Source organism: Micrasema longulum, unplaced genomic scaffold, assembly GCF_059751315.1.
Source record: "Micrasema longulum isolate JH-2025_06_02 unplaced genomic scaffold, ASM5975131v1 h1tg000888l, whole genome shotgun sequence".
Classification (NCBI taxonomy): domain Eukaryota; kingdom Metazoa; phylum Arthropoda; class Insecta; order Trichoptera; family Brachycentridae; genus Micrasema; species Micrasema longulum.
In genome coordinates this window covers 33,487-57,274 of record NW_028278079.1, presented here as the reverse complement: position 1 = coordinate 57,274, position 23,788 = coordinate 33,487, and the positions used below count along the sequence as shown (strand labels likewise).

General features: G+C 35.4%; 2 protein-coding genes across 5 annotated transcripts; both read right to left on the bottom strand.

Moving 5' to 3' along the window:
* Positions 1–615: 615 nt before the first annotated feature.
* Positions 616–23,669, bottom strand: hay (ATP-dependent DNA helicase hay). Of its 4 annotated transcripts, XM_088231529.1 has the most exons (18): positions 23,109–23,275; positions 22,919–23,002; positions 22,673–22,823; positions 21,733–21,873; positions 20,355–20,549; positions 19,472–19,656; positions 18,730–18,965; positions 16,473–16,570; positions 14,459–14,629; positions 11,085–11,305; positions 10,197–10,449; positions 9,201–9,357; positions 8,905–9,022; positions 6,757–6,899; positions 5,109–5,192; positions 3,792–4,053; positions 2,163–2,215; positions 616–1,372 (listed from the first exon to the last, which is right to left on the bottom strand). In XM_088231529.1, the coding sequence occupies exons 2-16, from the start codon at positions 22,983–22,985 to the stop codon at positions 3,850–3,852; spliced, it is 2,424 nt and encodes an 807-aa protein (XP_088087655.1). In that variant the 5' UTR covers positions 22,986–23,002; positions 23,109–23,275; the 3' UTR covers positions 616–1,372; positions 2,163–2,215; positions 3,792–3,849. The 4 variants fall into 4 exon arrangements, with proteins under 4 accessions (XP_088087655.1, XP_088087654.1, XP_088087656.1 ...); XM_088231528.1 differs by lacking the exons at positions 616–1,372; positions 23,109–23,275 and adding an exon at positions 23,544–23,669 and having other exon boundaries at positions 2,116–2,215; positions 22,919–23,066; XM_088231530.1 differs by lacking the exon at positions 616–1,372 and having other exon boundaries at positions 2,116–2,462; positions 3,717–4,053.
* On the bottom strand, positions 958–23,654 carry LOC148278356 (chromosome transmission fidelity protein 8 homolog). The gene is made up of 2 exons (XM_088231532.1): positions 23,544–23,654; positions 958–1,372 (listed from the first exon to the last, which is right to left on the bottom strand). Exons 1-2 carry the CDS (start codon positions 23,561–23,563, stop codon positions 958–960), a joined length of 435 nt encoding a protein of 144 aa, XP_088087658.1. The 5' UTR covers positions 23,564–23,654.
* Positions 23,670–23,788: the final 119 nt, after the last annotated feature.

The following is a 23,788-nucleotide window of genomic DNA, read 5'->3' as shown; positions in this document are numbered from 1 at the left end:
TGGCTTAAAACATAAGATTTTTTCACATCTAACTACATACTAGATTAAATTGATGTCAAATGTTTTTTAAGCTCCTATGGCTCTCAGCGCCTCATATAGGATGTGAAATAAGTTTACTAGAATTCCAAGATAGGGGTGTATCAGCTGATAGATACCTGCCTCTAATTTAACAATAATTTTTATTAAGATGTTCCAACAGATGATTTGTTGTGTGACCATGAATGGCCTTTGATAGATTTTACATCTAAAAATTGGAGAAATCTTCAAATTTTCGAGTTATCATTCTTGTTTGTTACCGATGCAATGTGCAAATATCTCAATTTTATGTGGTCTAATGGTCAGCAAATTGCTTGCCATGCAAGATGTCTCGGGTTAATATGAAATATTTATTTAAAAGGGTGTTTTTACACTATGTAGAATATTTTGTAATTTTTGGACTGGCAAGTTAAGCGTAAAACTGATCATCTCACCTTCGTTTAGCAAAAATGATTGATGGTTTACCAACACAGTGGCCTATGCACCCACATGCATTCATGATTGTATGGGAGGTGAGTATAAAAACACATAAATAATTTTAAGTCACTATGATCAGTGGCGAAAGGCAATTAAAACACATTTGTACAAAAATTATGTTTATTTAAAATATGTTGTACGAGTTCTTATAAATAAATAAATTTATATCATGTAAATTAAGCATTAAATAAACCAATATAATTTTAAAGTAGGTATGTATTCACAAATTTAATTAAAGCAAAATTTATTATTGGAAGGATTTTTCCGCAGTTTAAAAATGTCAAGTTTAAACACTATGTACTACATTGTTTAAATTATTTCACATACAATTGAAGACATGAAAGAACATATTTACAAAGATAGTACATTATTTATAGGGTATAAAATTTAATTAATGATATTTTATATGCGTAATTTGGAGTCAAAGTCTTGCAAATATATTTTTTACACATTATTAGGAACTTGCGAAATAATCGGCTTGGGTCTGATTTTAAATATTAGTTTTCTTTTAACAAAAGCCTTGACAATATACTCCGTACCGGAGACTGTCTTGTGTTCAATGGCAAAAGTGGAATCCAATACGCTTCGTTCCAGATCATTCTGTGACGGCTGCGATTGGCTTCCTAGCCCGGTTTCCGCAGTCTTGTAGACTTTCTTTTCCAGGACAGCGAACGGCTTCTCCATGTCCGTCTCCTTCCCCTGGAGGATGTGGTGACCGATGATGAGGACGGGCTGCCCGCCGGTGGTGTAGTGAAGGTCTCCGGCAAACTGGCCATAGAGGGAAGCGTGGTCTCTGGATTCGAGGTCACCCTGTACTTCGATAATGGCCCATTCGGGTATTTCTTCCTTTGAAGTTTCCCTGGAGTAAAAAAAATCTAGTATAACTACAAAAGAACCTCCTGACGCAAAGCTGATCTCGTGTAAAAATAAGTTTTTTAAATTTGGACTGTACTCGGTTCGTATCCATAATATGGTTTCCAAATTCAAAAATACATGGCCGTGTTCGTTAATTCTAATTTTTAAATTTCTCGTTGTTTGGCCGATACACTTACTATTACAATCCCCACACATAATTTCATACACACACAAGTTTTTTTTTCGATTTGGAGTTTTCAAGCATTTTCCCTAAATTGTTTGCATAGAAAAGTGTTTAAAAAATTACAAAGTGTTTCATTTTAAATAAATTCAAAATGTTTTTCCACAAAGTAAATGTTGAAACAACAAATAATATTCATCCAGGACATTGAATACAGCCACTTAAGGCCATAAAAGAGAAATTTCTCTGAGTGAAAATCGTACGTATTTTTGGTATTAAGTGATTCAAATTACAGGAAAACCTTGGACGAGCATTCTGCTGGGATTTCCTCTTGTAACCGCATGACCAGAAATGTGTCAATGACTCATTAATGAAAAAAAACTAATGTCCGGTACCATCATAAATTGAACCAATGTCTCAAATGGAAAAGTTGAGGGTCATCGAAGCATCACTCTAAGAATGAATTTTTGTACATTTATTAGGGGGTTCCGATAGGAGAGTAACATGAATATCTTCTTCACTTGGAACTGTCACGGTTTGCGAAGAAAATAAATAAAACAACAGTATTGTGCTGCACAAATTTAATACAAAACAGAAAATAATTCTTTCTTACGAATATAGAAAACAGGTAACATTAAATCTTGATTCCTTTAGGTTTGGAAGTATCTGGAACAAACGAAAACAGGTTGAAATATTTACAAAAAATATGCATTAAAGTATAAAAATAATATAACAATATTCTCTCTCAATGATATGCATATGGAAAAAAAATAGCTGAGGAATAATTGAATGTAGTTATGCAGAAAGCAGCCAGCCATAGAAAAGTGAAACTGAGATAATAGAACTTTGTGAAAAGGGTGAATTATCAAATTAACACAATTGATTAACAAATTACAACAGGGATGGAAAATACCTTAAATAAGGGAATATGGAAGTTTAGGTATTTACAGGGCTTATGACCTGTCATTGGCTGGTTTAAGTGGCCACTTTACACTCTGTGTAACATTCACCATTCTGGCTATGTTTAAACATCCACATTGCCTAAACTCTTCCATCTGTTGACCTTTTGTGAAGTATAAGAGCAGAAACCTTTATCATGACCCACATGATTAAGGTTTCTGTTCTTTTACGAGATTCATTCGGCTGAACCATTTTACCTACTATTTGCCATTTTTACCCTGTAAATGCCCAGACTTCCATATTCCCTTCTTAAAAATGTTTTCCCTCTCCGTTGCAACAAACCTAGATCTAAATAACTCCCTAGGGAGGAAGTTCAAGCTGTTTTCAAACATTTGGACATACTTAAAACATTGTTCATTAAACTAAATGGTATAAGAAGTATAAAAATTGTTTTCAGGCCATCGCCTAGTAGGTAAAATGGTTCTGCCGGATGAATCTCACCTACATGATAAAGGTTTCTGCTGGATGGAAGAGTTAAGGAAATCTGAACGTCTAAACCAAGGCAGAATGGTAAACAGCCAGTGACAGGTCACAAGCCCTCTAAATGCCTAGACTTCCCTTTTCAAAAATGTTTTCCCTCTCTGTTGCAACAATTTTGGATCTAAATAAATTATAGTAAAGTTAGTTAAATACTTGGAAAATAAATGTTTGTCGCAAGAGGCTAAATCAACAGTTCACAATGGAGTCCTGGTCTGGATCTTGATGTATGGGAGCGAAGTATGGACTTCGAAAAACAGAGATAAAAGTAGGCTGAATGCTGTCGAAATGCGATCTCTCAGGCGAATGTGTGGTAAAACTATGTACGATAGATGCACAAATGTAAAAATCTGTACATTATGTAAGGCTGAGATAAGCATTATCGACAAAATCAAGAAAGGAGCTCTGCGTTGGTTTGGACATGTAGAGCGAATGGAGAGCAAAAGAACGGCTAAAAATATTTACGATGCGAATGTTGATGGATGCAGAAATAGTGGTAGACCGAGAAAGACATGGCATGACCAAATCCAACAAATACTTGAAGATGGACATGTTAAAAGTCGAAATAATCGGCGCGCGTGCATGAGAAGATGTATGAATGTAGAGGAAGCGAGATATGTAAGCAAAGATAGAGTGATGTGGCATTCTATCCTCTCTGCCTACCCTTACGGAGAAACAGCGCGATGGTTTGTTTGTGTGTTTAATTAAATACAGATTATAATCAATATACCAATCAAATAAGGGAATGCTGATGACGGCTAATGAGCACCAACTTGGCAGGTGGTAGACTAAATTCTACACTTACAATACTTTTCTCGGCGACACCGATTATGTTGGCAGTTGGTACAAATATCAGTTTCCTATTAGCATCTGAATTTCTTGAAGAGCGGGTGCTTGTTGCCAGTGCCCGAGCGGCTCTTGAACTCGTAGTACAAGGCGTTGTCCCCTCCCGAGTAGGCGGACATGTTGCCCGTGCGACGTACGGCCCCCGTCCCGCTGCCAGACGCGAGCGCCAGGTCGCCCGTAATGCGCTCGTCCTCGCAGTCTTGGTCCGAAGCAGCGAGGACCTGATACACATTTGACAATTACAAATGGCTGACTATTTACCGTGGCGAAAATATGACAGCCAACTCAAATATTTCAATCATGAAATTTTGTCAGTAGCACATTTATAAAATATCTCAAGATTTGTATGAATATTTAATTTTATACTATAAAACTCTGTACTCTATAAAAATTATTCGGAGTAACGAGTGCCAGATGTTATCACATAAAATTTGTATTTGAAGCGCTAACTTTGTGGTTATTCATTATAATAAAATAAATATAAAACTTCGTTTTTAAAATCATAAAGATTAAGTCCCTAAATATAATAAATCTGGGATATACCAATTAAATTGTAATGATCGCGATCCTACATTTGAAAAACTAAAAGAAACTTTAATATTAGAGTAAAAGAACGCTTAAGGCATAGAATTAAGGCTGTAGTCTGGTAAAACGCACGCAAAGTTAGGAGATCATACGATTTTGCCATTTTAAAACGATTTTTTTTTTTAAATCGCGCAATAATAAAAAAAGAAAAAAATATAGGTACTTAAAAGATTAATGTAACTAAAATATAATTTCTTTTTGACCGGCAGATTACGCCATTTCAAATTTAGACTAAACTTAGGTATCTGGGATCTCAATAAAGACTAAGTATCGAACCAAAATTTGTAGTAATAATTTAAAGATAATAAATTAAACATGAAAGTGGCCGAAGCCAAATTTAAATTTTGTTTTTGAAAAGAAATACAAGCATTTTCAATTACGTACATTTTTGTGACATTTTCCTTTATTTCTAAGTAAAATTATGCTTTCGGTAATACTTAGAAAAAAAAAAATATTGAAATATTTTAGTTGAAACCTTTTTTCAAAGATTTGTATTCTTTTTTTTAAAAGAAGATAATTCTGGTCGTAATATTTAATTTATAATAACATCTTATTTACGTTTTTATGACCTTCATACTGCCCTTACCGAAAACGATAAACGTCGCCTTCTGTTTGATGAAGCGCGTATGCGGTTTCTGGACTATTCTCAATTCTATGCTAAAAACACTACAAAGTAAAATAAAGAATAAACCTGTTGAAGTAGTTGTCCTTGCTCTTCTCTTGTTCCATAAAACAAATCTTGTTCCTGATCCATTCCTTTCAGTTCCGTTATGACCTGCAACACTTCATTATGTTATACACATCCACTATTTCTATAAAATTACTAGAGGAGAAAAAACACTATAGTCCTTAAAATGACAGCTGACAAATTAATGTCAATAGTGATGGGAAATTACTGATCACTGATCATGTACTGATCAAATCGATTTTATCATATTTAAATTTATTTCAACAGAGAGGGAAACATTTTTGAGAAGGGAATATGGAAGTCTAGGCATTTACAGGGCTTATGACCTGTCATTGGCTGGTTTAAGTGGCCACTTTACACACTGTGTAACATTCACCATTCTGCCTATGTTTGAACATCCACATTTCCTCAACTCTTCCATCTGTTGACTTTTGTGAAGTAAAAGAGCTGAAACCTTTATCACGTGGGTCATAAGCCCTGTAAATGCCTAGACTTCCATATTTCCTTCTCAAAATTTTTTCCCTCTCTGTTGAAATAAATTTAAATATGAACAACTCCCTAGGCAGGAAATCCAGCCAGTCTGCAAGCATTTGGACATAATCAAACATTGTCGATTTTATCAGTTTTTTCATGCAAACATGAAACTCTGTTTCTGAAAATTGATATAAAACACAAAAACAAGCCTATTATAGTGTGTTAAATACAATTATTCACCAAAAAATAAGACATTTATATTTTTTTTGTGAACAACATAAAATGAATTATTTTTTTATTTGATCAATTTACATTGATCTATTTGTCCCATCTCAAACGTTTTTGCAAAATGATGTAACCTTGTAAGAATGTCGTTAATAATGAGGTTTTTTTTGGTTTTTTTTAAAGTTTTAAAGCTGATTTTATATATTTATGTTGATTTATATGTCAAGCATTGTATTAAATGCCATGCCATTTACGAATGATTTTCCGTGTGTCAATATAAATCACTCCTTATACGTTACTACATGTTAAGTTATGTTGTCACTTTTACTGACAACTGTCATTCTAATCAAGCTATATTTTAAGGACTATAGCGACTTAAACTAAACTAGAACAAGGTGGTAACTAACATTTGACTAGTTATGAGAAATTTCACTTTGAAAGTTAAAAGCTCATCCCAAATCAACAATCCAAATAAAACTGTAAGTTGAATATTATACAATAATAGTTTTTGTATTTATAAATTATATCAGCCTTAATTTGGATAGGCCTCGTGGTGTAGTGGTCAGCGCGTTTGCTGGCCGTGCGAGAGGTCCCGATTCGATTCCCAACATGGTTGAAATAAAATATTTATTTAAAAGGGTGTTTTTACACTAGAATATTTCATTGTCCCTGGACTGGAACTTGAAGCGTAAGACTGATCATCTTGCTTTCATGTAACCAAAATGGTCAAGATATGCTGCGATTGGTGTACGAATGCAGTGCCCTATGCACCATTAGGTGCGGAAAGGGAATGACAATAATGACAAAAACTGCTTGGCAAATTGATGTCACTTGTGCTTCAAATATCTGAAATGTGATGCCATTCTAGAGACATGTAAATCTCAAACAAAAGTTCAAGCCAATGTATCGAAAGTGGATAAAAACTTATTAAAATGACAAATTATTGACTAACTTTGTAACTGTATCCCTGATTGACCAAGAACCGTTGCCTTTTCCTGCTGTACGACATTTCCATTGTGTCCTGTGATACCAGAGTATAGAAGAAAGCGTTGTACTCTTCAGCGATGGCGCCTTTCTTGGCACGTAAAATTCTACCTAGAAAAGTATGACATACAAACATGTTTAACATTTAAAACGGTTTTTTTATTTGTTAATAGACTATGAATCTAAGCCAAAAAGTAATCATACTATCAGCGATATGTTTTTTTAGATTGTAATTTTGAAAATCCCCAACGAAACTCTGAAATTACACCGCCCGCGACGTCATGAATTCTGGTCGGAGAGTGATCAAAACACACATCTGAACAATAAAACATAACTGACAAGAAGAAAGAAAACATGGGTTTGACCGACGTTTATTTTACGAACCGCTAACTCGCAGGCAATTATTTATTTTACTCTTTAAATAGATATACAATGTTTATACGTATAAGGTCGGGCATATTGCCTTAAGGCAATTTCAAACCGTTCAGTTTAAGAATATTACAAGTACATATTACCAGTGAAAATAGCACAAAAATGGATCATGAAGATCATTCATAAAGATTTAAAAAACCCTTGAGGTATCCAACGGAAGATCTATTCGCTGAGTTAAAGATATTGGATGTAAGACAATTGTTTGTGAGGTGCCTACTACTTAAATTTTATGATAAATTAAGTGAGGTCAAAAGAACCCAATAAAATATAAACACTCGTTCAGCAACACAAATTGTCCCATTTGTATCAACCGCCTTTGGTAAAAAGCAATATAATGTAATTGCTCCAAAAATAATTCACGATTAATAGCCAATATAAAAGACTTGTAAAACAAATTTTTAAATAAAAATAACTGCACATATAAATAGTGTAGCGAGAGATTTTTTTGAAAAATATAAGTAGATTAAAAAACATAGTACTTTATTTAATTGGTACACATATTATTTATATTTCATTACTTTATATTTGTTTTTTATTATATATTATACTATATTATTTATGTTTGACTAACATGTATTCTTGGCACATATATTTACTTTATATTTATATAATAACGATTTTTAATTTCTTACGTTTGATTAGCTAGGTATTGATAAATAAGTAGTTTTATTTATTTTTTGTTATTGTTATATATGTAGAACTATGTACTTATGTTTTAAAAGATAAAAAAATCTCCATCTTAGAACAGGCTGAGCCATGTTAGATGGAGACTATCCTAAACAGAGAACACTCCATTTTTATTTTCTATTCACTAGTTTTATATAGATTCCCTGTTACTAAATATATATATACTTATTTTATGCAATAAATTTATAAAATAAATATTTTATCAGAATCTTATTATTTTATACAACAATTTAAAACAAAAATTAACTTAAAAAAAAGACACTATACTATGAAGAGAGGAGAGGAGAGGTGATAGGATGGAAAGAAGGAGAAAGGAATAACTTAAACATTTAGATTGTGACATTTCAATCTTGATTAAAATGTAAATTCTAACATTAGCGAGTTTATTCCACAATCGAGCAGCTACTACTGTGAAAGGCATTCTATGACATTGTTTGACATAATCGGATTATTTTATAGGATTGACAGTTTGTTTCTGACATTTAAAAGATGAACACCGTACAATTATAATTCGCACTTCAAACACGCTAAATGTCGAAAAGGATGGCTACCCCGGAAACCGGATGCCGGTTGCAACCGTAGCCCATGGTTGCCACAACAACATAACATTGCTATAGCAAACACTGGTCACATAAACCTGAGATGTTGCGAAGCAATTAATTTTTATTAATTTTTTAATACATTTTTGAGAAACTTTGCTGGACAATTAATTGTTCTAATTTTTACTACGTGTAAGAAAACATTTTTCATATCCAATTTCTCGTAGCAATTAACATTCTCTTTGTTTTTCTAGGTTATGTATTAAAGAAGAAAAAAAAGAAAGTGCATAAATTACCTTAAATCAATACTATTACTCAATGAGAAAAAGGAAAAAAGAGGAATGGAGGAGAGATTAAGAAAGAGAAAGGAGATGATTCCACAGTCAAGCCGCATGGACACTATACGAGTTAGAGAAGAAAGACTACAATATGTATTGTTCTAAGTATATAATTCTCACCTAATCTCTGCGCTTCCTGCCTCCGAGAACCTCCGTGGGACGAGATCTGAATAAGAACATTGGCTTCTGGCAAATCAAAACTGGTGTCGGCTACTTTGCTGACAAATATTGTGTTTACCTAGAAATAAAATCACTATTTTAATATTCATGTATTTTGTAGATAAAACTCCTTTACCCTGGCCACTTCTATGCTGCCGGTGTCCAGAATTGGAATTACAAATCATCTATGGTTTGCATCAAGTGACGTATCTATGGTGATTTTCATACATACGATATACAATAAGTGATTTACTTACTTTTTGATTGAATTTAAAGTTTTGCAAGATTTGTATCCTTTCTCCTTGTGATGTCGGTCCGTAGATGTACGGCTTGTTCATCTTCACAGCGTAGTGCTTCAGGGCAAACACATTGTCAGAGAATACAATAGTCTTGTCACCTCTGCGCTCGTGATATCTGTCGAGGAAAACGTAAATTAATCTTCACAGTCTTTCAGATACAAGTTTAGTTTTTTAGGTTATTGTGCTGTCTGTCGGTGGCAATCTGATGATGTGCTTATTGCATTCTTACAATAGCAATAACAGTGCTCACAGTGCGCTTAGTGCATTCTTACAATAGCAATAACAGTGCTCACAATATGCTTTGTGCATTCTTACAAAAGCAATAACAGTGCTCACAATGCGCTTAGTGCATTCTTACAATAGCAATAACAGTGCTCACAATGCGCTTAGTGCATTCTTACAATAACAATAACAGTGCTCACAATATGCTTTGTGCATTCTTGCAATAGCAATGGCGGTACTTATGGTGTGATTATAAAACCATAAATTGCTTGGACATAAATAAGCCATTAATTATTACATGACAGTATGAAAAAAATTAGCAGAAGTATAGGATTCATAGGTATTAGTATGAAATGTGTCCGGGCACATTAAAAATACAGTTCTGTGTGTGAAATAGAACCAGAATCCTGGAAGAGGGCTTTCAACTTGATGGCTGCTGTTAGGTAAAAACCCTGAATAAGGAAATCGAATAGAGATAAGTCTGCCTTCTAGTGCAGTGGTTGGCACGTTCGGTTACTATACTTGAGGTCCCGGGAGAGTCAAACATGAAATATTGATTAAAAAGGTGGTTCTACACTGAAATATTACATGTTCCTGGACTGGCGCCTGAAGTGTAAGGCTGATCACCTTATCTTTATGTAACAGATGATGGATATACTCTGCATTTAATGTACTAATGATGATGATGAGTACGGAATATGGCATTGGAAAAAATGTTTTCAAACTATTTACCTGATCAGGAACTGACAGGCTCTGAACTTGGAAGGGTTCATGACGTACAGGAGGAGGCGGCGAGCCGTGCGGCAGGTGAGGTACTCCCGGTAGAACTCGGGGGCCATGGGGCACCAGACCTCGGCGCACTGGACGCGAGCGATGTAGCCACGCCGCTGCAGCTCCAGCCAGTTGGCCTCGTACAGCTTGGGCCCGATCAGGAAGTTCAGGTCAGCGATCTTGTCGTCCTCGCGGAGCAGAGTCGCCGTCAGGCCTGTCCATAGAAGTCATAAGTTAACCTGTTCCGTGCTCCAAAATAAAACTTCCCAGAGAAGAAGCAAGTGGTCTGCAGCGGGTAATAGTTGTATCTTCATGGTAATCGCTACATCACTATGTAGCCCCGATAGGCCAAAAGCTCGACTGTGGGTTAGCCCGGGGCGCGGTGATGTGTAGCCAGTACACATTGCGTCTAATAACTATAATGTCTTAATAAATATAATATTGGGTTTAGATATTCAGTATTTATTTACGTATCCGCTGAAATAATTTGTTATTAAATAATAAGTACTTATTAGGCACAAAAAAAGCATTTTATCGGAAATCGGGGATAAATTACAAACAATATTTGAGTTTTTCCAAATGTTTGTAGACAAGACTGGATTTCACCCCCTCGGGAGTCATTAAGATTAACAAATTACAACAGGGATGGAGAATACCTTAAATAAGGTATATGGAAGTCTAGGCATTTACAGGGCTTCTTTTTTTTTGTGAGGGAAAGGTTAAGTAAAAACGCCACTGTCGACGTTCACTGTTTTTGTGAAGGCCAAAAAAACCAGTAGCGAAAATACTGTTTCTTTTACGAACTACTTAACGGTCTGGTGACCGTGGAATTAGGGCATTGTCCTGTACCTAGCTTGCAGTGCGAGTGCACGATGGTGAGCACGCGCCGGAACATCTTGGCGGGGATGGTGTGCACTTCGTCCAGCAGCAGCAGCCCCCACTCCTGCCCCTTGAGCCACTTCATAGTCTGCTCCGCCTCCCAGCTGCGGCGCTGACTGTGGGAGATCATGGAGTACGTGGTGACCAGCACCCCGCACCCTGCCGGCTTGTCCTTCGCTTCCGAAGTAAACCTGAAAACAAACCGAAGGATATAACAGTACTGTAAATATTGATAATTTTGATAGGAACAGAGATTTCCATGGGTTCAACACGAGAAATAAAGATATGCTAGTTGTGCCCACTACTAGACTGCAAAAAATTGATAATTCTTTTGCCGTAAACTGCATATGATTCTTTAACAAAGTACCTCTTGAAATTCAGGCTTTGCCAACAAAAAAAAAATGTCTAGCATAGGCTGTTTGGAAAGAGCTATTATAGTCAAAAATATTTGCAGGACGAGACAGCTTGGCATTAGATTTGTGTTTATTGATTTTAGTTGTGTTGTTGATTTGAATTGATTGGCTTGTTAGGTTTAATTTACTAATTGTTGAATGAGGAACTTCAGCCCCAAGGGGAATTTGGATACAAAAAATGTATTCTTGCGCGCGGTAAAAATTAGAGCATTCAATTGTGCGGCAAAGTTTTTTGAAAATGTATGAAAAAACTCATTAAAGTATTTTAATAAAAACGCACTACTTCGAACGATGTCACTGGTTCATATGAACCAACCAATGATATGAGAGCTGTAAAGGATATCCGGTTTGGTTACCGTAAACGAACTGATCGGAAGAACTGACAGAGAAGAACCTCTGACGTCACACGCGGATTTATTTCAGAAATACAAAACTTTAAAAATTCGCATTATTTTTTTGGTTCCAGGCAGAGCATGGTGTTCTTGGCTCCATAGAGGGGCGGTCATAGCCTTTTGCTGTTGTAATAAACATTCAAAGCATATGCTACTGTATTAAAAAAATACTCTTTCATAAGAATTACTAATATCAGAAAAAAAAACTAATTTTTAATGAAATAGTTTATTAGTTTAATAAAATAGGAAAAAATAAAATAAAACAACGATACTTAGTATAAACACATCAAAACCTTTTAATATCGGTTTATTTAGTAGGTACACAAAAATTACATTTTGGCACAAAAATACATAGTGAAAGAGTACAAATATAAAACTAAACGTACAAAAAAGTAACGGTTTATTAAAACTGTAGCATAGATGCAGTCATTTTACGTAAACAAAAATTTCAGCACGTAATATTTACAAAAATCTATATTTTCAAAAAAACTTATTAAAAACTATTAGCTGCACTTTAAAAAAAAAAAAAACACAATTCTAATATCTATTTTGACAATATAGACTTCTTCTTACGAGGCGAATTTCCAAGGCTTGTAATTAAGGGATCTGAAGTAAGAAGAAGTCTATGTAAGAGATCGGTATTAGATAAAGTGCGTGACATTTTTCATGTGTTATCGCGCCTATAAAGCTTAGTATTTTTGTTGCCTGATTCCGTTGCTTCCTACGATAACTCTCCAATAGACAACAACGCATGCTTTATCGCCTCAGAGCCACGAATAAGTATTTTATGGACAGAAGATGGCAAGTAGTACCATGAATATTCATGAACTAGTTGTTGAGCAGTTTCTAACGTGTAATCCCAATACTTAACTTAATTATATTATATCCCGATGACAAACATTACAGCAAACGGCAACACCTGCCTATCAGATCCTTATTAAGGAATGTGATTTCAGCTGAAATTGAAGGATTTCTGAAAAAAGTTCTGGCGGTAATTCCATAATTTGAAGTGCCACTTCCTCCAGTTCTTGGTTTATCAATAATCTTATCTCCGTCTGATCTAATCTGCCATTTCTTAGTGTTCTGTCCGTTCTTAATGATTCTGTGATTATTTTCTCCGATGGAGAGCGCCGCTTTTTTGCATTTAATATATTCTGGTAAGATGGAAGAGTATTAGCAGCTTTTTTGAAACGCACAAATTGTTTTATTAATAAATACTGATGTTTAGTTAACTTTGCTTCTACAATGAGAGATACTACTTCGTCAGTACTGACTTGTGGAAAAGATCTATTAGATTGATTCGAGCAATTTAATAAAGTATTTACGGCAGAATCGTCTACCTTTGATAAAGTTTGCTACAGTCCGCGAAATTCTTCCTGTGTCGATCATTTGAAAACGGCATTTCTTGTAGCTGCTCCTGGACTCCCTCTGTACGTTGCGTGGATCCCAAAATGTCGCATTCTTCTGTCACATTCATCCAATCAGAATATTTACCGACCATTATTGATTTTTAACGGGCACATTGCATCCAATACTTTATTTATACGATTTTTCGGCAAGTAATTTGTGTCGATATTTTCGACATCGGGTAATTGTTCGGCCAACACATGTAAAGTATGGGTTTTTTTTTCTTCATTACTTTCATTTTTAGCTAGCCAAATGTCAAACAAGTGCATTCGCGTAAATAAACACTTATAAAAAGATCCTAAAAAAAAATTTCCAAAAAAAATCAGGCATGTAATTTCCCCCAATTTTTTTATGCCTGTGCAATGTACGGAGTGTATGGCTCATACTAAACCCCGGAGCAGAGTTGTGCAGAAAAAAATTTATATATCATAAATAAAATGTTTTTATGAACATTACGTAGTAAATAAGATTAGGGGCAGGCGGGGCAAAATAGTTAAAAGTTTATGGAAACAAAAGTAAAATTTTTAATTTAAACAAAATTTGTGCATTATGTAGAAGGGAAACTATTTAAAAACAACTATTCATATACGCTTCAAAGTACATGAAAATAATCAAACATACCTTCAGTTAAAAGTTAACACGGTGACTAATAAGCGCACAGATTACAGTAATTAAAACTTTCTTGGATGAACTCACTTTCGATGCCGAAATACAAATGAACCCTTTATGAATTCTAGGTAGTTTTTATACTTTCAGTTAATTTGGCTATTAGCCATTAATTACCTGCAGTGACACATCATAATTCGGACATCAATATTGGAGGGCTGTGACCTATGGGGGGACCACCGTGCAGAGGGGCCAGCTTCCCGATCTCCAAACCTAGTGTTTACGCAGTGCCGGAGTTTGACAACTTTTGCTCTACCTAAATCAAATGCTGACCAAAGAGTTGATTTTCTTAGCCATTTTTATTCCGTAATGCAGATAGATATGTTGGAGTCATGGAGGCATTTGAATACTGTACAGAAAAGCCTACATTTAACAGGGAAATGTCACATACTACGAATACGGATAAAAATATATGAAATGGATTCAGAATAATTAATTGTATTTTCATGTAATTGTGTTTACCGACCTGCATATCATGCTGTCGTCAGCTGTTGACCACATCTTGAACTGCTGCTTCCACTGCTCCACGGACACTCCCGAGTTGCACAGCACCAGGGCACGCTTGCGTACCGTGCAGCATGCCGTCACCCCTACCAGAGATTTACCCGCACCGCAGGGTAGAACTATTACCCCTGATCTGGAAAAAAGATCTGGTATTCAGAATTATCCATCATCAGTTCTAACTGAATTTCTTCACAAGTTTTTTATTATAAAATATTTTAGTGTGAAAGAACCTTTTAAATAAATATTTCATTTCAACCATGTCGGGAATCGAAACTGAGACCTCTTGCATGGTAGGCAAGCGCGCTGACCATTACACCACGAGGTCGACATTCAAATGTAACCCCCAATAAAAGTTTTTTATATTTCTCACAACTCCGGTTTTACATTGAAAAGAAACTCGTTCGATGAGCCAAAAAACACCGACCCGCTCGCTGCCGCGTTTGCCTAAAATGGAGAATAAAAGCCAAGCAAATAAAAAAAAGATAAATTATTGTCTCAAAAGAAGTTCAAGGTAGGTGCAGTGTAATTGACCTTTTTGTTAAAGTGCCTAATTTTCTTAAAGGCTACTTTCATTGTATTTTGATACATTTTTCAAGCAAATACAATCTTAGTGACGTTCCGATGCCCTCTGGGGTTCAATTTTTACTATATCTTAAACTTAAGTACATGAAATTATTTAAATGTGTTTTTTTTTAAATGCAATACACATTATAATATTGATTGAAAAATACGAAATATTTTTAGTGAAATCATTGCAAACTGGTGAAAATATTTATAATTCCAAATTATGACAGACTTTACAATTTTTCTGGCAAAATATTTACACTTGGTCTAATACATCAATTTAATTTTTATATAATTCCCTTTTTCCATGAATATTTCATTTCCTGCATTTACTGTTTTCCTCGGATTTAAGCGATTTTTCGTTGATCCGTTGAAAAACGTAATAAGGGGTTTTACTACGAGGGTTGTGTAAAAAATAAGGTTCTCAAATTTTTTTCAGGTTTAAGGCATTTTTTATTTGAACTGAAAAATACATCATTGGAGAGCTCAATTTCTCAACTATTTTTCCACATAATCAACGCATTTTTGTTGACGACTAATCCACTTTTGGAATCCAGCTTCAAAGAAGTCCGCGGAAGAATTTGGTGACCGCTTCCTGCACTCTTTCATCAGTCTCAAAACTTTGTCCACCCAAGTGTTGCTTTAATTTTGGAAGCAAGTGGAAGACACTCGGTGCAAGATCAGGGCTGTAGGGAGCCTGTTCAACGAGATCCCAGCCAAAATTTTCGATTAAATCTTTGGTTTGGCGAGAGACGTGCGGATGCAGTCTAACGGGTGTCTGTGCGCTCATCGGAGAACTCCCTACACCATTTGCGGATGTGTTGAACGCTGATACAAGCTTCCCCATAAACTTCACACAATATCAACCGGTGGTAACTTTTTAGCGTGCAAAAATCGGATTACTGCACAAACTTTGCACCTGGCGGTGACGGTGATCAGGGGTTCCATCGCGGATGGCTGTCAAGCCGGCACTGAACGCCGTAGCGAGTTTTACTAAGGCGGGATCTAAAGTGGGGGAACCAGCGCACACAGCGATGTTGCTGGATTTCGCCTAGCATTTCGTGCGGCGAGTTTACAGAGTGGGGAACCGGCGGCCTCCGTGGTGTAGTGGTCAAGACGCTTGACTCACGCACGGAAGGTTCCGGGTTCGATTCCCGGTGAGAACACAAAAATTTAAAAATGTGATTTTTCTCAAGCCTGGTTGTTCTGTGATGTAATTCACCACTGTAATTGGGCCTCCTGGCCTGTTGTGGTGCAAAAAAAAAGAAAGAAAAATGAAATGAAATAAAAAAAAATTCTTACACAACCCTCGTATATGTTTATATTCTGGAAGTGTGTCAAAAACTGAAGAGCGTAGATCTCACTTCTTCTTGAAATTGGTCAACGAGAACAAATTGAAATTATTTACCAACCTGGCTCGTCCGTTGCCAAACATCTTCCTGAGACTCTTCTCCTGGTAGGGTCTCAGTACAGCCATCGGTTTTAAATCTATGTTGATATCAGGATTTATCTGAAAAATTAAAAAAAAATCCTCAGATTAAGCAAATATTGTCCTTACACATCCATTTTTCTTAGTTTACTCTCAATTTTATAAGTTAATTATAAAAACAATGTTTTGAGTATGTCCAAATGTTTGCAGACTGGCTGGATTTCCTCCCTAGGGAGTTATTTAGATTTAAATTTGTTGCAACAGAGAGGGAAAACATTTGAGAAGAGAATATGAAAGTCTAGGCTATAAAGTATTAAATACATCTATAAGTATTAAATTAAATTTTAACTACAAAATACATAAAATAAATACAAGAGCATCAAATAATTTAACTTGCAAACAACCCAGGACTAACAGAAAAGAAACAGTTTTGTGTATACAGCGATAAATTTCTACAATTCACTTTCTAACGACCTAAAAAATATACAAAACATATACGTACTTAAAAACAGTAAAATAAAACAGTTCTTACAGCCCGTGTGACGAGTGATATGTGATGTTATTTTATAAAACTATTGATTCATAATATATTATATCCCCTTATACCAGCACTTTTGCTGATTGGTAATATTTCAATGTAATCTAATATGTAAAGTTTTAACAATGTATTTTGTCATAATTTAATAAATCTAAATCTAATCTAGGCATTAACAGGGCTTATGACTTGTCATTGGCTGGTTTAAGTAGCCACATTACACACTGTGTAACGTTCACCATTCTGCCTGCTAAATGCCTAGGCATTTACAGGGTTTATGATCTAGATTAGATTTATTTATTTATGACAAAATACATTGTTTCACATTCATTTCTCAAAAATGTCTGTAGCAACAAATTTTGATCTAAATAATAGAAAATTATATTGAATTCATAGGTAAATAATAGCTGGCCTTGTGATGTAATGGTAAGCGCATTTGTCTACCATGTAAGAGGTCTCGGGCTTGATTCCTGGTATGGTTGACATGAAATATTTATTTTAAAAAGCGTTACACTAATATATTTCATAGTCCCAGGACTGGTACCTGAAGCGTAAAAATGATCATCTTACCTCCATGTAACAAAAACGATCATGATACGCTGCGATAATTGTACCAGTGCAGTGCCCTATGCACCATTAGATGCGAAAAGGGAATGAAATAATAATCTATAGGGTGTTAACAACAAAAAAAATTACAAGAAATTAGTCAATAATTCATGGCACCTTCACCGTAAACTGCGCAAATATCGCGAACTGCTTTGGCAGCTCTATTCCCTCAGAAGGAGGTGTCGGAAATGCTCACTATCGTCTAGTTGACATTCCATTTTGAAGGTTTGTAATAAAAAAATATATATATATGTAACGTAAAAGCAAACACAATATCTTGTGGAGCAGAAAATTTTCTTTCTATTGACTTTTACTATTTTGTTTTACTTTGATGCTAATTTTTGAATTTGGAAAAAACGTATACAACTTATACCAATGTATGTTTGATTATAAAGTCATTCTGTAGCTCAATCACAAATAACTATCGACGTGCTTAAAAACATGCTAAGCATTTGAGCGATCACAATGAACATGCTTAAGTTATCGCAGTCATAAGTCAACGCTCGTGTCGGTTTGTTTTTTGTTTTCCTCGTAAATAAATACAGTTCACTGGCAAAAAATCAGCGTTTACTATAAAAGATAATACAATATATTGCATTTGCATATTGCAAAATAGTAAGGAGTATCTAATACGAAAAAGTGAAAAATAAATTACAATTACTATGGCAACTGTTTCTCTTGACATTTGGCTCGCCAACCGCCGGCTGAATGCAATAAATAGCGTGATAAATAATAAATAAAAATAGCAGTTTTGGAATATTTTCCAAATTTACACTGGTGAAGTTCAAATATGTGATTGCGCAGCAGGATTATTTGTCGTGAAATATAAATATTTTGACATTTAATTAATATCAAATGGTGTTCACGGATGTTGCATTGCGATCGCAAATACGATAAACAACCATGGTGAGAAATTGTTATCACGTCGATAGTTATTTGTGATTGAGCTACTGGATGCAATTTCTACGTCAACGAAACTATTTTCGAGCAAAACTTTTTCAGGCCTTTCTGCTCCATTAAAATTATTATTTTTATTTTTAAGAACCACTGATATTCCTTATTGTTTCACTGGAATAGCGACTTAATAAAAATTGCTTACAGTATCATTCCTAAAGTCGTATTCAGCCAACAGAGGGTGGTCCAGCTCTATACATCTCTTCTGTATAATTTCTATCTTTTCAGGATCCACTTGGAACGCCACCGTTCCGCTGTTGGCTCCGCCCTCCTCTTCCGCCTCCTCTTCCTCCTGGTCCAGCTTCTCGTACAGGTTGGTGATGTCCTCGGGAACCACTTCCGGGACTGGGGCAGCTTCGGCGCCCTTATTTTCACCATCCACTAGACGAAAAAAGATTACAAGATATTTATTTAGTCTGACAGTACATCATTGAAAAATAGCGAGATATGCAGCAGGAGCAGAAGTATTAGTGCCAGAAGACAATTTTTTTACTAAATTAATTAAGTAGTAAATATTCATTGGTTATGTCACATAAATACATAGCACATTTACAAGGATAAGGCGTTCAAATTTATTTGCTACCTACTGGGCCCTGGTTAAGATGTTGCAATGCCCACCGTGGGTACCAATATTGTCCTGGCCCCCATAATAACAACTGAACTGTGTTGTGTGTGCATGTGATTTTGATATTCTCACCGCGATCGCGAATTTATTTTATCTATTTTTGCGATCAATAACTCATTAAATCCACTGTGTCGTGTAATAGTCAAGTGCCCCTCCTCTCTGACCACAAGATCTCATCTGATCCTGACTGCTGCGACAGAAGTTCAAACAATAAGGCGCAAGAACCCAGAACAAGATTAAAAGTTGATTAAACAATTATAACCTGGTGGGACGGGCACGGGGGCTTGTGACTGCAATTTCCCTAGGAAGTTTGGAACCCCCTTCTTGTCCAGAGTACCGGTGATCAGCCCCTCTGCCTCCCCGATGGCGCGAAGCCGACACTCCTGCACCACGGGATCCTTTAATAGTCGCTGCAGCACCTCAGGGTGCATGCTTTCCACGAAATACCTAAAGACACATTATAGTTGTTAAAAATACCCCCAAAATACATATTTTTGGGAAAATATTTTTTTATTTCTTTCATGTGAAAATGTATTCAAAAGTTTTTCTTTCCTTAAAATTTGTTTTGTTTTTTAGTTTTTATTTTTAAAGAAGTTTTTTTAATTTATTTATATATTTCATGTTAATTTCTTTATCACTGTGGAGTAATTATAATTTACAGCTATAACTTAATACATAATTCCCAACGTCAAAATCCTTTATAAATAGCACGCGACAATGACGGACCGTACAAACAGTGTGCAAAAATGACGAGCATTGAAGACGAACGCGGTTCGTGACGTCACTACCAATCATATGGCGTTTTTGTAAAGGCGTATTTTTTAACATTTTTATTTTCAAAATGAAGAATGAAAACATATTTCCACAATATCCATATTGCTTATGAAAATACAATTATTTTTTCTAAATCCATTTCACATATTTTCATCAGTATTCGTAGTATGTGATATTTCCCTATTATATTTTAATGCAATATATTTTTTTCCATACATTTTTCTTTTCTTAACTTTGGCGTTTTTCTCCCTAGAAAAACGTAAAACCGGGGTTTTTCTGTAAATAAAAGCTGTTTCGGAGCACTGAAACTGGAATCCAAAGGTTTAAATCTGATCCATGAGACTGGAGAAATGTATTGTGACGAGACTTACTTGTTGTGCTTGAGGACCAGTTTGACCTTCCCGTAGGAGAGTGTGCAGAGCTTAATGAACTCCACTATGCCGTCAGGGACACTGCACTTGCTGAGCCTCCTCAGGTACTCTATAATGTCATGTGTCTGTAATCCCACAGACACGGCCGCATACAAACTGTACGCCGTCAGCTTGTATTCGTGGATATGCTCTGGCCTAAAAATAATTGTTATTATTAGTATTTAATCTACTCTATTCTACTCGTCTAATATCAAGAAGACTCTTTGATTATGTGCAACAAACCCTGTCATGGCCCTGATCAGCCTCTCTATAATAATGGACAGAGGATCGAGAAATTTGACAGCTTTAAATACTTGGGAGTTCACATAACTGAGGATGGAAGCGTGCACAAAGAGCTCGGGACCCGCCTAGGAATTGATGGAGCATCTTTTAACATGATGCGTGTTGTCTGGAACTCTAGTCTGTACTCGGTCAAAACGAAATGCTGATTATTTAACGTTTGTATAATGCCAGTACTCTTATATGGGTGCGAATCTTGGCGCCTTACCAAAGCTCAGAACATCAAACTTCTGAGTTTTGAGAGTAAGTGCTTGAGGAAAATATTAGGCATACGTTGGTTTGATTTTATAACGAACATTGAAGTCCGAGGACGGACGCAGCAGTTTCCTATAAAGAGTATCTCGAGGATGCGGCGGTGGACCTGGCTCGGACACGTGCTGCGCATGTCTCAGGAGAACCTAAACCCGAGTTGCCGCTTCTTTAAACCTGCGGTGTTAACGTCGTTCTGGAAGGCCATCGATGACGATTTTTTGACATTATTCGGCAGAACTATTGACGTGGGAGGAGGCGGAGTGCTGGCTGGCAATAGGGTTTTCTGTTTACGGTTATGACGCCTTTGAACCATTAGTAAGATTTTGGCAGATGCTTTTAAAAGGAGGCATCTGGTGATGTCCACATACTCCACTTAGGAGCAGATGCGGAAAAGAAGATATATCAATCAAAATGCGCCATTTATATTATAATTAACGCGTCTTGCAACTACATAGCACATAAATGGTTGGGATTCTAATTCCCTGTTTCCAATTATGATAGAATTGAATAACGGATATGAGCCAGATTATAAGCCATCTTGCAGCTTCAGAGAGAAAAGGTTCAATCTGCATTATAAAAAAAAAAATAAGCCGTCTTTTAAGGAATTTTCATTTTTAAAATATCATTCACAAATTAGAGCTAGATTATAACATGTCCACCAGCTACAGATCTCATGGACAGTTGGAATTCTAAATATTTGTATTTACATATTTTTGAATGTTGGTTTATGTGCCTGAGAATATCACTGGTCAATATGCGATACACGTGAATTATTGAAAAAAAGTACCTGCAAACCGGCTCGGAGATGGCGATCAGGAAATCGTGGGCGTGTTTGTATACCGGGGAGAATGATTCCAGGAAAATGTGTCCGTTGGGGGCCACCCACAGTGGGCGAGATGAGTGGTCCGTCTTTAGCTCCATTTGAGATCTGTAAGAGAAAGCGCAATTTATTCATTTGGTTGTTTACAAACAATGAACATTAGTACTGAAAAATACAAATATTCACATAAAAAAAGATATTACATATTTTTCATCAATAGGGTATTTTCATAATTCAGGAATAATGTCAAAAATACAACATAAATTTAAAGAAATTTTTAACAATTATTTTACGATCAACATATTCAAAACATGTTTTCATTTATAGTTTTCGGGTTTAAAAATGAGCATATATAAAACGGCTCGCCTTTGACGTCATGTAATTTTGACATCACGCGTTATGACCGCGGACTACGCTTCTAATAAACATTGCGTGCAAGTTTGGTGTTTAAATGTCATTCGTGCCGTTTTTCTAGCAGGGCGCGAAAAGTCTCGTTTCCAGGCAATTCAAAATATGCGTATTTAAAACTCTCATAGAAAAATTATCCGACGTCGCACAAAAAAAAATAGTGATACCGTTAACATTGTAATTTTTTAATTACTTAAATAAAACTAAAAAAAAACTTCAAAAGACTCTATTACGCGCAAACACCAATAAAGTATATATTTTACACTTTCTTAATTTGAAATATTTTTATTTTTTTAAAAATACATACGTTTGTAAGTAAAATGTGCAGTTTTTTTTCATGATTTGGTATTTGGTCGATAGTATGCAGTATTTATCCGAATACCGAATATGAAAAAAAGTAGCAGAATAGGCGGAATACCGAATAGTAGCTGAGTATTCGTGGCATCTCTAATTTTAATCACTCTTAAATAAAAATAAAAAACTATAATAAATAACTGACCTGTAATCTTTGGCTCCGAATTCATCTTCTTGGGCATGCTCTTCATTTTCTACGTTCTTGGAGGCAGCTCCAGGAACTCCTTCAGCCTCTCCGAGTGGCTCTTCTTCTACTAATGTCGCAAAAGCTTCATCTTCAGCCTTGCGCTTTTTACCTGTGGTTCAAATAGACACATAAGTAACGACACAAAAAGGAAACAGCAGTCATAAAAACGCTGAGTAAATATAAGTCAAATAAACAAAAACTTACCGAAACGATTATCACTAGAGCCTTTAGAAGAACCTTCAGATTTTTTGCTGCGCTTCGGAGGACCCATAGTCCTTCAAAAACTATCTGAAATCCGTTTTCGGATTAAGTAATTTTTTACAGCATATTTAAACTATGACTGTATTCCAACCTATTCCATCATACAATACTTGAATAACGAAAAAACACTTACCGGCTTGCGTAGGCAATCTTTTGCAATAATCACTGCTTAAACATAGGTTGAATTATAATTTTTTGTGAAATATTAATAAGCCGAACGCTGATCACGGCAAAATACACACGTAAAATGACATTATATGATTACACGGCGTAGATTTGACATTTGTGCGGCTGAAACGCACTTGGGTTCGTTCCGATGACAACTTTAGCATTGGCGAAAGACTTTATCTCTTTTACGCTTGTAATAAATTTATGCGAATGAAAGAGTAAGATAATATTGTTAATTTGTCAGAACTTTTGAAAAACGCATTATTATTTTTCGTCTGCAAATGTTGGCTAAAGTGTAATTAAGGCGGGAAAATACACGTAAAAGAAAATAGAATTTTGATAAGTGTAAAATAACTAGAATCCAAAAGATCATATTGCATATAATAAAAAAAATACTTACAATTTTAAATAAATAGGCATAGTAAGTGTATTTGTTTTACATTAATAATTTCAAGAGTACTGTGGTATTCAGACATCACTTGGCAAAATTTTTCGTTCCGCTTTAACTTCAGGTAAATTAATGAATGGATTTACCAACGTGACGATGAAGAATATTTATTTTTATTTCATATAGCCACACAAAACAATAGTTTTAAACACCTCAGGAAACACCGACAAGATATCGTAAATATTTATTGTCCCTGA